The following is an 18,620-nucleotide window of genomic DNA, read 5'->3' as shown; positions in this document are numbered from 1 at the left end:
GTTCTTCAGAAGAATTAGAAAGCGTGCCTCCTAAGCAATTACATATTATTATTTTGAGGGGGCAAAACTGAGCAGTAATAAGGGGGAAACTAGAAAGTCTTCATGCACTTTTCTTCATACAGTTTTGTCTGACATCTAATCTCTTTATTAGCTCTTTTCACATGATAAATGGTAGCAGTATACAGACAAAACTCTATGATTTGTGTTAATGGGTTGCTGTGGCTGTTTAGTTGTGTTCCTTTTAGTCCAGGCTATGGAATATAATGATGTAGGTCATTCAGAAGAGCTCAGCTTGCTCTTACCCTTCTCATGAGTGTTCCTCTCCATTTTCCATAAAGTTCTGGGTTTTTTTTTTCTTTGACACATTTTCTTGTAGCTCAAGGATGGGATCACAAATTTCTGGTTAAAATCATAGTGTCCTTTTGTCAAGCCTCATAAACACTTTTGTCTAGTCCTTCTGTATATGGTGACTCTCCTTTCCAGGTCTGCTTCCCTTCTTTCAGTCAACAAAGTTTCCGAGCAAGCAGCAAATCCAAAAAGAACTGATTCAGTTATTCATCAAGAAAGCAATGAATCCAGCTATTGAGAGAGGCAGCTAGAAAGACCTCCTGGAATCATTTCCTATGACTCCACAGTGAGATGAAACCCGGACATAGTCCGTCTACATCTTCAGCCACCACTCTTCCTCACCATATGTGCAAAATCCAAGTTCACATGCCAGAAAGAAGATACAGCTTACTCGAATTAGGTGCCTGATTTTGATGAGTGGAGAATCAGGATTTCAAAGATTCTCACTGAATGCCAGGGCCTATTCACCCCAACTTGGCTGGGCATTAATGTAGTAGAGCACAGAATCGTCTTCCACTATGGGCTTGTGCACCTACAGCCAGGGTGTCAACTACAAACATGATGAGGTATCCATTTTTATTTTAATACATTTAATTTTTAAGAATACCTCTATGTCAGGGTATCCCGCAGTGGTAGAGAGGAGAAGAGAGATCCAGCAGGCAGGATTTGTGCAGCAAGATTGATTTATTTAATTATTTTACAACTCTTTTATAGACTTTTTTCTTCATAGTCTAATTGGTCAAAGGATCAGCCACTTGTTGGGGTGATTGGCTAAAATCCTAAAACCTGCATTGTCAAAATATTTTCCTACTGTACTATAAACAAAGGTTTGCAAGGTTCATAGTTTATAGAACTCAGTAATATCTTCCGTGAGAGAGAAAAATATCTCACGGGACTGGAAAGAAGCAAGAGAAGTTCTTGCTAGCTGCATATTTGTATCCACACCTCTAACACCAACAACTGTACACTACATATGGAAGTAGAAGTTAGGTAGTAATATTCACATGATTGAACCTTTTTTTCCCACCTAACAAGATGACCAGAAAGTAGGTGGTTGCCCTGATGATAAATACTTTTGATATGAAGAGGATAAATTTGTGTAAGAAAATCTGTTTTCTCAGCAACTTGTTCCTGGAGTGCTCCTGACAATGAGAGATTTGAGAGAGTTTGTAAAAGGCTGTGGGAATTGTTTGCATCAAGAAACATCACATTGCAGAGCTAATTAGAAGCAATTTGGAATTACATGACAAGTTAAGTTCCAGAGAATAATACAGCAAAGTGGGACCTGATGTCACAGCCCTGTAATAGCCAGGACACAGACTTAAAAGCAGCAACAAACCAACCCTGTCAGTGTGTCAGATTTCATATTTCACCAGTAATAGTAGAGTTCCCTTTTTATTGTTTGTGAGATGGGAAAATGATGAGGGGATGATGTTTCAGCTCCAGACTTATTTACCACATTTCTTCCATGTCCCTTCTTTCCATTGGCTTCTTGTTCAGAGGAAGTTTTCTACAAAGTCATTTTGAAACTGCGTGGGCTCCTTCAGTTTTGCAGGATAGCGAAAGCCAAAGCAGGTAGTGATCGCACTAGAGTTGAGGAGGATCTTGCGTGTCCTGGGTTAATCTTCAGTATGTGACTCTCAGCATGTGGAGCATTTATCTGAGGAGGAGGACTGGTGGCTGTGGCTTGGAATGAGAGTTTTGGACCACTGAATAGAGATGTCAATCTCTAAAGCAGTTTGGGAAGATGCTTGCCTGTAGCGGGGGGGTCCCAGGAGCAGGGGAATCCAGCCAGAGTCACGATACGAACACCGATACGATTTGAGCATCGTGCTCCAGTTTTTTTATTCGGTTACCCCAAGTTATACTTTTGCCAAAGTTCACGCCCCTTTCCCATCAGAAAGCCTCTAAGCAGCGGGGGAGCTGACCAGTGTATACCTTTTCCCAAGGCTGTTCAAGGCTGCCAGCTAGCAGGTGCCTTGCAAGCCTGCTTTCAGCCTGAGGCCCCATCAGGGTTACTTCTGCAACAGCCCTGGAATGCCCAAGCCCTCCTGGGGTATCCTATATTCCACAAGGAATCCCTCTACACTTGCCATGATAGAGTCTGCAAACTTTGTGGATAGATGTGTCCAATACCTCATCCTGATGATGTGTCTCATTCTGCGCAAGGCACAAGGTGATCTCCCTGCAAAGGTGGTAGTTTAGTAAGGCCATTAAGGGAGAATCACTTACTGTAACTTCTCTTCCACAGCATTTATGGTCATTTACTTTCTCAGAAACACGTAAGTGGTGCTTTCCATGCAACTGTCCTTCCTTTTTAATGAGCACTGCCATCTCCTCAAGACCACTGCATCTGATATGCTTAACTCCTTCCAGTCCAGTACTGAATGTTGCAGCCTTGCTAATGAGATTATGAGATTTGTGACTGTAAATCTCTAAGCCTCACTTTAAAGCCTTAAACTGCTGTAATACTTCTTAACTTTAGGAAAAATCATTGGTTATTGATAGCATGCCTTGCATTCAAATGGGAGAATTCTTTGAAAGTTTGACTTTAGTCCAAGAAATTCCTGTTCTTTCAAAAACTGAATTACTCTCATTTGCATGTAAGTTATGAACTTATCTGTCTTTGATAGATGAGAGAAAGCAAACATGGAAGCAGGCAGATCAAAGATGTACATGAGTTTTTAATCTTGTCCTTCACCTTCAAGAACATGCAAAAAAGAACTGAGACATTGCATTCATTAAAGTAATAATAGTGATAAAAAGGGATCACAAGCACTTTCTGAAGCAGGACATAATGGCTCTTGTCTTGCTGTATGTTGCCAGTCTGTCTTTGATTTACATTAAAGAACCAAATAGTTGACAAGAAATGTTTCCAACTCTCATTCGATTCTTTTATTTAAGGGAGACTGTGAGAAAAATGGACCACAGAAAGAGATGTGTAACTACAAGATACTCCTTCACATTCAATAATTAAGTTGCTGGAAAGCTCCTATGTAAATCTCCTGATACCCAAGATTGTTTTCATGTCTTTAGCCAGATCTGAAATTGCACTTTGCTTTCAGTATTGCGTGTGTTTTGTCAGCCTTTCCAATCCAGTAAGCTTACTCTCTAAATTTAACCCAGTGATTTTAATTGAATCTGAAGACCAAAGTGGTAATTTACTGGTCATATCTGTGTGGTGATTAGGTCTCAACTTATAAACTACCTCGAGCTTCCTTCCATTTTTGGCCTCATGCTCTCATCCCATCCAGCTGGAAACCCTTCCTGCTGACAGGCCCCTCTGAACTCTGGCACAGGAGTTTCCCAGCTCACAAAGTTGAATGTCTTCTGAGTCACCAAAAGCTCTAAGTCTCTCTCCTCTCTAACGCATGGCTGGAAATGTGGTTTGGGAGGGGAGGTGAAGGGAAGAGTTCATGTCATTTATTGGTGGCAAATTCGAACACACTCTATCATGAACTGTTATAAAGCAGACAAGAAGACACTGGAGTGGGTGTTGCTGCATGAAACCATGTGAGAGAGGCGTGGAAAAAATGGGAAGTGCCCAAAGGAGGGTCACCAGTATGGTCTGGGGGTAGAAGCACATGGCATCTTAGGAAGGGTGAAGGGAGCTTGCTAAGCTGGGTGGGGAGCAGAGGAGGAGGAAGGGCTCTGCTTCCAGCTGTAAAAAGGGTGGTCTGAGAGGAGTCAGAATCAGCCTCTTCCTGGAAGTGCACAGGGTATGGTCACAAATTACCAGCAAGGGAAATTCCATTAGTATGTTTAGAGAAGAAAAAAGACTGAGATTGGTTAAGCATTGGAACAAATTATCCACAGAGGTTGTGAAATTTCCTTTCCTGGAGATACTCAAAACTTGACTACAGCTCTGACTTTGAAGTTGACCCAGCCTTGAGCAGGGGGTGGGAGTACATGACCTCCCAAAGACTTTCCAGCCTGTGAGTCTGTCTACAGACCGACTGCCTTGTTGCTGGATTAGCACAAGTGAGCAGCCAAGTCCTTGGAGCACTGATACAGGAACAAGCTCCATAGCACAGGGTGCTGAGCAGCGTTTGTGTGAACTACCCCGCAATGTTTGCAGGCTCTTGCAAGGGGCAGATATGTCCGTCTCCAGTGTCTGAGGACAGGGTGTTTTGCGTCAGGCTGTTATTACATACTTTAATCCTGGTGGCTGTGACCCTGCCAGCACAGTAACAGTGTTTTGGAAATATGGGAGAACAGTCAGAAACATCACGTGGTAATTACTTTATGGTCCACTGGAGGGAAACATAGAAAGGCAAAGAATGAGCAAATGGTTATGTATGGACAGGATGTTACTGCAGGACTATGTAGTGCTTTACCTGTAAGAAACTGCAGGTGCTTCCACCTCATTTTTTTAAGGTAGACAACTCTGTATTGCAGGAAAAAAGACAGGAGAGATATTCAGAGTTTTCATGGTTAAAAAATTAACAGCTCACTTTCAGAAGTTGTATCCTGCTGAAGATCATGAACTAGTTATGGAACAAAGTAAGAATAAAGTTCAGTGTTCACTTTGATAACTTCCCAGTATATTTTTTTAACAAGTGTCATTAAAAAAAGAGAGGGAAGAAGTAGGATACCCAAATAGTGGACTTGTTACCTACATTGGTACTCGCTGCTGCAGTGTAGTGTACCTACTGTGCCCTTATTATGAATTATTATGTTTATATTTATACACTACCCTGTTCCATGTGCTTAAAATTATTAAGAAGCCTAGGGAGAAAAAGTTTTGATTTCTGCATGAAGAGTTACTGTTTGCTTAAGAGCAAATTTTGTATTGCAGCGCCGGCTTGGAGATGCCGCGAAGAAAGCAATTAGCAAGCTGCAAGTCAGGACGATCCGGAAAGGTGACAAGGTAATTTTTCAAAATGCTTGTTACTAAATGAAACTTTGTGCCGAGGATTCCTTCAGACCTCTGGGACAATGAGGCAGAGCAGAAATGCCAATTGCTTATTTAGCTACTGTGTCCTTCAGGAGGGGGAGGAGTGCTGGTAAGTGAGTTGCGGATGGAGTGAAGTGGGCAGAGAGAGTGATTCAGTTAAAGATGCAGAAAATCCTGAAAGTTAAAACATCTTAAATAAATCTGCATGCTTCCCAGTGCAAGTTTCCAACTGGAAACATGTCAGAAAACCTGACTTGCTGGTTTTGAAATGCGTTACTGGATTTGCAGTCTTCTTCAGTGACTGTTTTACTTTGTCATGTAGGCTCTTAAATGAAGAGATTAGCTAACAAAATAAAAAAATTAATATAATGAATATTCTCTTTCCTGTAGGAGACTGAGCCAGACTTTGATAACTGTGCTGTTTGTATCGAAGGCTACAAGCCCAATGATGTTGTCAGGATATTGCCTTGCAGGTAAATTGAAGGTGCTTTTAGCTCTAATAATCTCTACTTCAAGACAGTCTCTGCTCTCAGTTTCATGCTGATGAGATTACCTGAGAACTTGGGGAGGGAAGGGTGAGTTTATTATTTTGGCCTGTTTAAAATCTCTTGGTAGAGATATCTGAAATGCCTCTTTATTCAATGTGAAGTGAAACTAGTGTTGATGGTGGTGAGACCCTGAGGGTTTAGTATGGTCGTCAGAAATTTTGTCTGACCTGTTCCTACAACAAAGTCTTCAGTGGGATTTTTAAACTAAAGTTTTGATTCATCTGTTTTCCTCACTGTTTTTTTTAATCAGCCCAGAATAAATGCCTTAGGAGAATTTACCTCTGACTTGAAGGTGAGCCCTGGCCACAGCAGCCTGGGATAGAGCAGGCTCCTGCTCCCAATGGAGCTACTTCTTTCGCTGTCCTGGGCCTGAGAAAAGGATGACTTTTGTCAAAAAAGATCCCCAGCCATAGAAAGAGATGCACTGAGTAAAACATGCCTCATGAGAAGATGCCCTGTGCAGCAAGTCCACCCGCAGTGATGTGACACAGGAGTGCAGCCTCTTGCCATCTCTAACAGCTGTATTCATCTTTGTGCTATTGTATTGTCATTTGTGAATTGTTACCTAATGGAGGATTTCTCTGAGGAAATCAATTTCTTAGGAAATTTCCTAGGATCAGTTGCCCCTAGGAGAGGAACAGCAAGTGTTTGATTTCCCTAGAAATACCAATCTGAACTGCTGCACATACAGAGCAGAGATTTTATTTTTTTCAATAGAACTTCTTTCATCTCCTGAGTAATACTCACTGGCTTGAGAAACCAAAATACTTGATTATTTTCCAGCTATGTTGTACCCTAGAACATATTTGAATGTTACAAGCTGTCCATTTCTGTTAGTTCATGTGATTCATTAAATCTGTTTACTGCCATCACTAAATGGCTAACACAAAGCAACAGATTAATCATAAATTAATCATAAATTTGACCTACTGTAAATCTCCCACAAATTGCATGTGAACTCTTTTTTTTTTTTTTTTCTACAAGCAGACACAAACACATCACTTCATGAAGCAGAAATACAGAAAAATGAGAAATTACCAGAAAATGTGGACCTTGGTTTGGCATCAATCCTGTTTGCACAGAAGCAGAATAAAGCTTGGAAAATTTGCATGACAGAGACAGGCAGTGTTTGGAAGTAGATCTACAACAGCTTAAATATATGTTTAAGCTTTAGCTTCCACTTGTGTCTCACCTCATAATTCAGTGAGCCTTTGTCATCCACGGCGTTGGGTCAAGCACAGTGAATAGGAAACACAGAGTTAACAGGTGGTATTTAGTTCTTGGCTGACTTGAAAGGTCGCCCAGAAAATGACTCATGCTAAAAGGGTAGGAGTAGCAGAACTGTCTTGTAAAATACCCAAAGACTGAGCCTCAGCAATCTGGAATTATAAAAACCCAAAGATCTTTCTCAAGTAGCTATTTCACCAGCCCTGGCTGTCCTGCTACACAAACTGTGAGGGGAGTGTTTTACGTACTCACATGGGTTTGAATTTCTGAAACATGAAATGGTACTCATGATTCTTTCTGCTGTTTTCAGTCTCATCTCCTCATCTAAAACAAAAAAGAAAGTGGATTAATTTCTGTTTCTGTGAAGTGAGTAGGAGTGTGTTTTATCTTGATAAGGACCTACAGACTGTAGTTTTCCCACTCTGGCATCCTCAGTTAAGCCATGTGCAGTTTCTAACATGGGAACCTCATTAAGCCGCCAGTATAGCAGTAGATGAGCTCAGAAGTCAAATAGATACATGTTTACTAGGATTTGGCTGTTTTCCCAAATGTCCTTTCTTTTCTGCTGGCTCTGGGATAGCTGTTTTTATGTACCCCACTCTGGAAAGCTCAGAGGAGAATTCCAAATGAACTTGTTCTTCTTCCTCTCTGTCTTCATCAGGCAGTTCCCACAACTGACTGTATTAATAAATTTTAGTCTACAGAGTGTATTAAATGAATAAGGAATGACACTTGGTAAAAGTAAAAAGCGTTGACTTGCAGCCGGTTTTATATTTAATGGTAGCAAACATCTCTGAAGTTTGAAGGCACTGACACAAGATCAAATGAAACCAAGTTCGTCATTCCCAGAGTGACATCTCTTGTCACAGCCCTACTTCATTCTGCTTGTCTTCCATCTCCAGCTTCAAACACCATTGTCTTTTCTGCTCTAGCTTTGGAGAAGGTACTGGTGCTGCTGTTCCCGGTGTGTGCCCTTAACTAAACTTTTACTAACTTTACTAAACTTCTACAGAGAGGCAAGACATTTCTTTCAACCTTATCTCTGCTGAGTGCCTCATAAGTTCTTTTTTTTGCCATTTCATTTCTTTCTCCAATAAACACATTCTCTTACTTTGTTCCACCTCATTCTTTTCCCCTGAACCTTCACTCTATGAACAACTGTGAGTTCAGAGAGTTTTCACTCCTGCTTTTTCTTTTTATTAGCTTCCTTTGAAAATTATTTCATCACACACATTCTTCCCTTTGTTTCCTCCTCTCACCCTCAATGTCATCTTCTTGTGTCCTCCTCAGAAGTAAATGATACTGTACAGGCACCCCCTAAAATCTCAAACCTTCTTGTTGGATACTACAGTGCTACAGTCTCTCACAAAAATTCTTAGTCCTTTACTTCAGCCCTATGTCTAATCCAGGCAACTGATGCTCTTACTTAGGGTTATCAGGGATGTGCCTCTCTTTTTGCATAGGTGAGACTAGGAATGGAAGGTGGGAGAAGAACAGTTTCCCTTAATCTTGAAAAAAAGCCTCTCAAAATTGTTGGCAAGCTGAAAGCTTTACAATAGTTGTAGTACAGTCATATTTTTATTATTATTATAATTTTGGCTGAGTGTGACATGATTTTTTTTCCTTGTATGATTAAAATTGCAGCTTTAAAGAAAACAAGTATGTTACAAACAAAAGCAATCTCTAGTTAAAAAATGTGAAGTGCTATTTAGATAATAGTAAATGGAATGTTCTGGGACTCTGACGTTCTTTTGCTTTGTGTTTTGTGAGCTTTGCACAGCCACGTGCAGTCACAGGAGAGTGCGGGAGGGATCTCAGGAGGCCACCACCTCTGGAACAGCACAGGGGCACTGGCACGCACGTGTCGTTTTTGGCAGCTTTTTCCAACACAATCTGCAGTCTCCCAGGATGAAGACTGCAAATTCCCCTGATAATTTATTGCAGTGCTTCGTTACCTTGACTGTGGCGAAGCCTTTCTTATTGTGTAACCTGGATCTCGCTTGCTGCAGTTTAAACAACACCATTGTGCCTCTTATCCCTGGGAGAGGTGGAGAACAGTTGTTTCCTTCCCCTTATGAAAACCTTTTTTTATGAGGTTGTGACATCTCGCCTTCCTCTCTGTCAACTAATCAGTTGCAGTTCTTTTGAGAAACTTTCCAACCCATCCAAATCAACATGGTTTTGCAATGAATGTGGTTGCACACAACAGGGAAAAAAACCTGTATTTTTTTTTTCTAGCTTTGACTTTGATTGTGAAAGCCATGTCCTGAGCCTGAGCTTGAAACATCTCTTACTGTCTCCCTGTATGGGTCATTACTTCTGAAATCATCCATGATGGCTCTATCCTCTCCTTCAGTTTAAAATTTGCATCATTCAGAACTTCAAAGGGAGGGATTTTTGTTGCAGTTGATCTTTTTACATCTTTGTCTTACCATGTGACAGTGAAATACTGCAGTTGCTCTCTCATCTTACTTTGTGCTGACCCTTCTTTTGCGTGAATTTGGAACATGAAACAATTGGCAATTTGTTGAATGCCATAAGCATGTACACAGTGCTATACCTAATAAACTTTAATACCTAATAAATTTTAAAAGGCAAATCTTTATCTGATTTTCAGTACCATTCCATTATTCTGTGTATTTCTGTCAAATAATCAAGTTCCTTCTGTAGTGTATATTAAATCTGAAATTAATGGAGTCATAATACACTGTGCTAAATTAGTATTGAGAAGTGCAAAGTGACAGGATCTGTCATGTATTTAAATTACTTGGCATTGTTAGGATTTATTTTAGAATATTGTTTTTGAACCCAACTTTAGGAACACTGAATTTCAGATTTTAAGGTCTTTAAGGCATGAAAGTGTTCCAAGCTTTTGATGATGAGGAAACATCATGAAATTCTCTAATATGAATCCCAGTTTGACTGAGGCTTTCAAAGCTGGAAATTGAAAACAAAAGGGGATTTTCTGGTCTATGGTAAAATGTCTTGGTGGAAACTATGTATTTTTTATTCAAAACAGATTTTGGAAATCTGTTTTGTTTTCTGAGAGATTAATAAATATCTCCGGTTTTGTAAATGGACAGATTATTTTGGCACAAACGTGTTTGCCAATAAGCATATTTGTTTATGAATTTGATTATATAATTAAAGAAAACCAAACGCTGACAAGAATTTCATCGTTATTTCATGTAGCTGAAAGGCAAGACATAGACTTTCAGTATCCTCCATGAATTAACAAACTCAAGAAAATCTGTTTGTTAGAATTTTAGATGTAAAATTACACATGCCTAAGAACTGTATCTTTATGCTTTCACCAATTCAGAATGCTTGTCTGATGATGTGCTGAATATTCCCCTCCTAAGACAGAAGGAAGGAAGGAAATGTTAAGCAGGACAGAGACCAAAATCTGGTTCATTTGTTGTTATAATTTTGACTTAGGTCAGGTCTTCTTTGAAAGGCCAGCTGTGAACTTTAGTAGCCTTAGTAAAGTAGTGGCTCAAACTTTAAATATCACAATGCTTCATTTGATTAGTCACGTTGACATGCAGGATCAAATGAGGTTTGATACCCCAGCCAACTGATATAATTAGACTAGATCAAACTTCCAAGAACATTTGCTCTTTCCCATAGTTGTATGAAGTGATACAAAGCACAGGAATGCAATAATTTGCCATGTGGTGACACAGTACGTCTGCTGACCCATTCGGCTGAATAAGTAGCTGTTAAATATCTAGAGTTACTTTGGTACATTGAGTGATTCTGGCGCTCTCAGAGATTGCATTTCCTCATAGAGGCTGGTATGGGCCATGCTCCAGGCAGAGCCTTAGGATCATACAGGTATTTAGATGTTTCAAGTCCAACAACAGACCCAGCACTGCCAAGCCCACCACTAAGGCAAGTCCCCAAATGCCACATCCACACGTCTTTTAAGTGCTTTCAGATACCACTTCCCTGGGCAGCATGTTCCAATGCCTGACCACCCTTTGGGTGAAGAAATGTTTCATAGTATTCCAAGTAACAGAATATGCTCTCAAGAGAGAGTACAGTCAGTCAGGTACACGCACTAAAGATCTCTACAGTCATTATCAGTTTGCATCAGGCAAAGCTAAACAAGAAACTTTCAGTTCCTCCACCTGATTAATGTCTAGGAAAAGTGCTGCCCAGCAGCTATGGAGCTCAGGTAGTTGCTTAGTGGTCGCTTCAGACTCAGAACGATTAGCAACAATTCCTTCAGGGAATTGTGTAGGAGCTCTCTCTGATGGGCAGCTTCTAAAGAGCAGGGAAGTCAGAGAGAATATTTTAAAAAGCATTGTACTGTTTTTTCTGTTTAAATGAAAAGTATATATTTTTTTTTCTAATTCATTTTATTTCTTTATGCCTCTATCCCGAAAAATACTAGACCCTCAATGGCTTCACATTTAAATTATGTGTAATCAGGTTTGTATGTAGAACCATTAAGAAAAACTAACATGATTTTTACCTTTACCAGCAAGCAGCTTTTGTTTACTGACAGCCTTTAACATTTAAAGAATATGGGGTTTGCTAATGCATTTTGTATATTTTCCCTAAGTCTCTAATTATGTACATCTTCTATTCCAAACACACTGAAATGTGCACATGTGCTTGAGTTGCTGCAGGAATCATTTTAGCCTTGTGTGCATAGGACCTAGTTTTGCAGTCCTTGCAGAGGTCACAAACTGCACGAGTTGAAATACTCTCACTTAACTGAATTCAGTATCATCTGGTACTAAGTGGTAAATTGTGCTGTGGTGCATTTGAACTAAGATATCCTGGTTTTCATTGCAGGCATCTTTTCCACAAGTCCTGTGTTGACCCCTGGCTGCTAGACCATCGTACCTGCCCCATGTGTAAAATGAATATTCTAAAAGCTCTAGGGATTCCGGTAAGCACTTTGCACAGCAGCCCATTGGGGCAGAAGGGAAACACCAGCCACCTGGGTATATCCCTAGCCTTTGCCTGTCTGTTCCCATCTTACTCTTTTTGCCATGTTATTGAATAATTAATTGATTTATAAAGGGAAGTACAATTGGAAATGTCTGACTCTACCTCTCTCCTGCACCCCACTTGTATTAGCAAGGAAGACTGTGTGTATGAGGGTTGGTTGGGTGTTGTGATGTGCATGTCTTGTTGCCTGCTTGGTGGAGCAGAAGATTGTTCACTGGTGTTATGGTGGTTTTATAGAACCTTTCACATAGCTTTCAGAACTGGATTTATTTTTTTAATCATGCGCTCGGTTCAAATATGAAAGCAGGAAGTCTGGAAATAAAATTTTCTCTGCTATAGTTGTCAAGGACAACTGATTGCTTGTTCTGGGGAAGGAAGTCCTTTTCTGTCAGGTTTCTCCTAAAGTCTATCTGGAGCAAGATCTGCACTCCTAACTCCAGTTAAGGGCCATTTCTCCCAGTTACTAAGCATGTGGTGGAGCACATGACATACAAGAAATTGTTAAGCTCTTCATTATTTGGAACATTCAAATGTGGTTAGAAACTGCCAAAGTAATTGATCTTTCTAAGTCACATGTTTGCATTCAGATAGTGTTTGTCCAGTCTGCCATACAGTTTCCCAACTAGAACTATCACAAAGCTCAGGGGCTTCACCAGGAAGGAGTGAGTCACTCTCCCCCACTATGCAAGGCTTGTGAAGTTCAATAATGAAACATCTCCAGCTGATGCATTAACAGGTGCTGTAAATACCCCGCCCCGAGCTTCAGTCAGTGATGCACCAGTTCACATTTGAAAGAGCTATATAAAGTAAAACAGCTCACATGAGCATACTGGGGAGCTGGTATAGCCAGTCCCAGAGAACTCCGTTTCATGGAGACTAGGAAGCAGGTTGCAGGCAGATATGTTAATAAACCTAATATAATCCAAACGAAAAACATGCAAAGGGGAAAAAGAAGCAGGGCATTGTAGCTAGGGTAACACATCGAAACGCAACTGTTAAAATCAGCATTTGAGATGAAAAACCAGAATGAAGGCTATCTCTGTCATTCAGCATCTCTGCACCTCGACTTAAATATGGAAATATTTCCCCGGGTTCCATGTCTTAGCTCACAGGCCTGCCACAAGCAGTTACACAGGGTTCTGACAGCTCTTCTCCCTGCCCAGTGTATTGTTCCATGGCTTCCTTGTGCATCTGACAGCACCATACCATTTTTGCTCTCACACTGGCCCATTCAGATTTTTGTCCAAGCACTTCATTAACTTGCTCTTTATCCAGCTTCATAATCAGGAGATACAGACAAACCAGACCAATGCTTTCTGGAGAGCTGCAGTGAGATATTAAAGGCGTCCCAGAAAGTTTAGTGCTGTTAGAATTTACATCCAGAACACAGTTCTCACTGGCTTCACTGGCTGCTGCTGAATGCTAAGCATGTCCACAGGCTGTTTGAGGCTGGGCACAGTTAGTGGAACAAAAAACATGCCCAGAGGCCATGTGTAGAAGTTTTGGTTTACATGGCTGGATTTCACTGCATATTAACAGCTCTGTAGTGGCAGGTGTAGAAGTACCTAATTGCCAGGAACAATTGAAGCACCATTCACTTTCCACAGCCATTGTTTCCCTTCTTGTAGCTCCCCGTCTTCTCTGTACTGCACAGCAGAATGGGCATCCATCCTGCTCTCCTCACTGAGAGCTTTCTGCATGGAGCTTCTGTGGAAATAATTGCACTGGGCATGTAATTAAAGATGCTGCTGTAACCTACATGAACAACTGCTTCAAGTTAAGATTTCCGAATCAGCTTTAGTGTTGGTCTGTCTTAACACTAAAAATAAAGCACTTGGATGTTAATGTTCCGCTAGCAAAGTTTTTTTAGGGGATTTTATTGTATGAATTTCCGTAAAAATTTCCTTCAGGTTGTTCTAAGACAATCTGAAAACAGCCCTCTCTTGGAGGAGGCATACTGGCATACATGGATCATTGGATAGGTTCATGAAGGGAGAGCCTTATCCCTCAAAGTGACTTACAGTAAGAGCTGCTGTCCATGGGAAATTGGAGTAGATGGTAGCCTTTGTGTCAGGCCTCCTCTGGCTGACAGCAAAGGAAGTGGAGGTCTAAGAGCATCTGGTAGCTTGACAGTTAAAAATTCCTATACTGCTATCAGTTGCTCCTCTTCCTCTCTTTTTTCTACCTTCTCTTTCTAAAATACACCTCAGCTCATGCTTATCGCTTTCCTACCTTATGCTCTCTCCTGCTTCTCCTCTGCATAACCCCTCCTGCCCAACCTGTGTCCTTCTGATCTCCTGCTCATCTCACAGGACCTGTTTTCCATCTGCATAGAAATCATGTTGTCCTCACCCTTCTCACTGCCCAGCACCAGCTGAGGGCAGCCTAGGGTGGACATCATTTCCTAAGGTGTGCTTTCTGGTGCTCCCATGAGCCAAAAAAGCCACCAGCACACATGAACTGGTGTTTTTAGAGACTCATCACTTAGCCAGTTGTCCATAGGCTGCTGTGGGAAAAGATGTTGCCCTAAAAGAACCTGTAAAGTTCTAGGGCTTCTCAGTGAGAGGTGGCAAACATTTCTGTAGAGTGGATGAAGCAAAATGTCATTCCTTACCCACATTCTTGGGTCTTGCTGAGCCCTCTTAGCTGAAATTTCCACACACAAAAGAAGGAAAAAGCCTTAGGCAGGCATCAGCCTCTGATGGAAATGAGGAAATCTTACCATGACAGGCTATGGGGGTTTTTTCCTGCCACATGCATGTTTGTCCTATGATTGTTATTAAAGATCTGGCTTGCGTGTCTGTGGATATATTGTGCTTCATTTAGCTGGAAGACTTGGGATTTTCCAGGAAAGGATTGGTTAAACCCCGAATATCTAAATGTTTCAATTCAATTCACAAGTAAACTCTGCATTTACTTTGTAATAGAGACTTCAAATATTATCTACCCTAAGCTCAGATTTCCCAGGCAGCCATGAGGCACCAAAACTCCTGCTGCACTCATTTTCACAGTAGCTGGGCACCCCAACACCTCCACTTTTCTCCGTGGCACTCTGTAGCTCCATAGGATTATTAACTAACTACCTATCAGCAAATGGTTGGCCTGACCTTTTCCACTGTCTCTTTGCTGGCAAATCCAGCTCAGACTACACCTGCAATATTTGAAATGGATTACCAGTGGAAGTGTCTTTCACTTTCAAAGAACTACATTGCTATTGGGACAATCATATCACATAAAATATTTTCCCTCTGCTTCTCTCCTTTTTCTGCAAACATCTGTTGGATATGCAGTCACATGCATTTTTGGCAGCGGATTGTATGACTTGAAGCTATTCACTAAGAGCCTTAGCCAAGCCCTCAGATGTCAGTACAAAGCCTTCCCTTGACTTTAGTGGAATTGTGCTCTGAAAGCACTTACATGCAGGGCAGGAGTGAAACCAATATAATTAAATGTAACAAATGTATCTGGGTCACTCTGGCAGCCAAAGAAATAATGGTTTGGGGTTTTTTTCTGATCAAGAATATTTTTTTAAATTTTTATTACATAATAATAATTATATAAGATATTATTATAGCTATTATATCAATATAATTGTTATTATTATTATGTTTCATATAATTTGTTTTATAGCATGCTGCTTAGTTTGGGGCATTTTTTCCAACTAAAAAATTATTCAGGAGTAAAGGGATTAATAATATCAAGCAATACTATTTTTGCATCTTTAATGTTTGGTTTGGCTTTCAATTATAATCCCCCTCTTTAAAAGGTTTAAAAGTTTGTGATAAAACCCCATTCTAGGAATAACTGGAATCAGAACAAAGGATAGACAACTGATCCCCTGAAAAATTGAAATAGTTTTTACTATAGGAGAAAAGAAAAATAGACCTTTTGTTTTTAATATATGCTGCCATCAAATGTAAATTAAATTAAAAATGAAATTATGAAAAAATTGTTTTATAATAGCTAAGAGTGAGGGAAAGAGTGATAGATCTAAGGGATAATTTTGGATCCCTGTCCTACAGATAAGTGATTGGTACTTCACTTGGAAAAGTACAAATTCAATGAGTTTCCTCATGCTATAGTTGAATGTTCCTTTTTTATCCCAATTCTGAGGCATTCTTGCTGCTTGTGGATTAGACTGGAGCCAGACAACAACAATTCTAGTTTTCATTCCAAACTTCAGTTTGTGGATACAAGACTACTCAAATTGCCTGTCTTTTCCATTAGGAGCATTTGTGAAAAAAATATTTAAGAGGTGACAGCAATCAGACAGGAAATGTGTGAAAAAAGAGAAAACGTGCTAAGTTCCTGAGTCTGAAAAAAAAAAAGAGTAAACATATGGTAACCTTCTGTGCTTGAATTCAAGGGGATTTCTCTTGTGTTTAAAGTTAAATCTCTATTTAAGCCTTTGCTGTATCATATTTTGCTTGGTGCCTCCTGTTGGAGATAGGCAGGTAGTGAGATTTTCTGAAGTGTCTTGGCAACTAAGCATAGAATAAAAATCAGATCCACCAAACAGAGTACACCTCCTCTGACAATGGCCATCTGGATGTTGGGTTTCCAGTCTAGCAACTTAAGCCCTGTCTCTGGTTAGTGCTGAGCAGAAGGAAGGCAGAGGGAGCAATTCATACCTAGGGGTAGGGGATGAATCACACAGCAAAAAAATGTCTCAAACCACTGAAGTTAGAGGAAACCTAAGTGACTGATCCAGACTAGCTGTCTGGTTCCTGGAGAATAAAGATAAATGGAAACAAATCAATATTTCCTAACTTAACAAGGTGTCCACATATTGCAGCTCAGTCTTGCTATGTCTCTCTGTCACTGGTCTTGCTTCACATAGCAAGAAAGGCTGTGAATCAAATAATGCTCTTCAGTTTCCCGTTATAGTGTGTTTGTTTCTTTCCTCATAATTGTATTTTGTAGCAAATACAGTATTAGCAAAGGAAATGATCTTTTGATGTTTAGAAACTTGTCTTATAAACAGCTTTAGCTTCTAGTTTTGTACCACACACATAGATGCACCCACAGGCAGGTCCCTTGAATTCTTATTCCTGTAAGCTCAGATATTGGCTCTGTAAAATGTATAGTTCAGGAAAGGATAATCATTCCCCTTCAGCTCCTGCCTCTGTTTACATTTGTGATCTGATTCAGCAATATCCCTATGTTGAGCAGATCATACCAATAAGTGAGTTATTTTTTTAATGTGCACATTCCCAAACTCTCTTAGAAGTATAAATAAGAATGTTTAGCAATTGTAGGTGATACAGTTTAATACTCAATGTTTCCATGGCATACTTTGGGTCTATCTTCCAACAGACTGTATTAAGTTTTAAGTACATGAAGGCAAACTCTGTGTGTTTATTCATTATATGTTGCCATTTTCAATACTGAAATCTGAAGAAGAAGAAAGAAGTAAATGTAATGTTTTTAGCAGGTAGGAGCTCGATTTTTTTCCTTTTTTTTTCCCATTAGCCAAATGCAGATTGCATGGATGATATACCTCCAGACTTGGAAGCATCCATAGGAGGACCACCAACCAACCAGATCACAGGAGCCAGCGACATAACCGTGAATGAGAGCTCAGTGGCCCTGGATCCCCCAGCCCAGACTGTGGGAGTGCTACAAGTCATCCAAGACGTAGACTCCTTTCCCCAGGCTGGCGAGGGTAACTTCACAACAAGCAGTAAGTTCCAATTTCTGGCAGGATTTGCACTGAAATAAATGTCTAGAAACCCCAACCACAAATCCATCTCTAGTGCATGGCCTTTGAGGGCTTTTCTCTGGAGCAATGGCCTTATTTTAAGACCAGCAGGAATCTACAGGGTAAGTAGTTTCATTATCATGTGTTCTGCTGTTCTGGACTGATGGTCGGAGTTCCTGTCCTTGAAAGCTTGAGTGCAGTGAAACAACACTGATGATTTGTACAAAAACAAAAGGAGAATTTTACAAGTTTTCAGTGTCTTTAGTTTTCACTTGTGTAAGGGGTGTAAGCGGTACCATTTGAATAAGTAATTCTCAAAATGTCTGCATGTCTCTCTGTTCCTAAAAATTATGTTCTCTGTTGAAAATCTGCTTCTGAGAGTTTAAAAGGAATGTTGTCAGCCGTTTTGAGTGAGGACTGTGCTAGTCTAAAATTCTCACTTGTAGGTAAAATAGCAGATCAGTAGAAAATACCTGTGGGTTTTTGATACTAGTTGGTGTATTGACAAGACTATTTTAGAAAATCATCAGATATACTTGAAGGTAGGTAGAAGAATGTGCCAAAATACAGGTTTGTGTGTAGAGTTTGTGTAGACTCTGGAAAAAAATATACATTTTCAATGATTTCTAGGTACTGCTATGGGACTGGGAATGAAAAAGAAGACAAGTAATAATATGATTTGTAAAAGGTAGGAGAGACATGATGGAGCTAGGCTGAAATGATTTTACATTACTCTTCTTATCTGTGGAGAGACTTGATATCCCATTTTCTCTCATATTGCAGCCAGTGTCATGGCAGTGAACATAACTTCTAGAAACACTGGACTTGTGACCTTAGATACAGGTGACCCAGAAATGGATTTTTACATTCTGTTTTGTGGATTAAGTTCTGGTTTCAGGTTTGGTCCTTTTATGATCGAAGTTCTGGATCCAGC

At 40.2% G+C, this 18,620-nt stretch overlaps 1 protein-coding gene across 1 annotated transcript in view; it reads left to right on the top strand.

The window, feature by feature from the left end:
* The window catches only part of RNF150 (ring finger protein 150), a 122,153-nt gene that overhangs the window by 70,635 nt on the left and 32,898 nt on the right, over nucleotides 1-18,620 (top strand). Inside the window, exons 3-6 of the mRNA XM_082281874.1 lie at nucleotides 5,147-5,218; nucleotides 5,636-5,718; nucleotides 11,827-11,923; nucleotides 17,458-17,668. Coding sequence (XP_082138000.1) covers nucleotides 5,147-5,218; nucleotides 5,636-5,718; nucleotides 11,827-11,923; nucleotides 17,458-17,668 — 463 coding nt within the window. The remainder of the gene's footprint in view (nucleotides 1-5,146; nucleotides 5,219-5,635; nucleotides 5,719-11,826; nucleotides 11,924-17,457; nucleotides 17,669-18,620) is intronic.

This window comes from Coloeus monedula, assembly GCF_965178545.1.
Source record: "Coloeus monedula genome assembly, chromosome: 5".
NCBI classification, from domain to species: domain Eukaryota; kingdom Metazoa; phylum Chordata; class Aves; order Passeriformes; family Corvidae; genus Coloeus; species Coloeus monedula.
The sequence above is the reverse complement of the archived record's forward strand: the minus strand, read 5'-3'. Positions and strand labels throughout refer to the sequence as shown.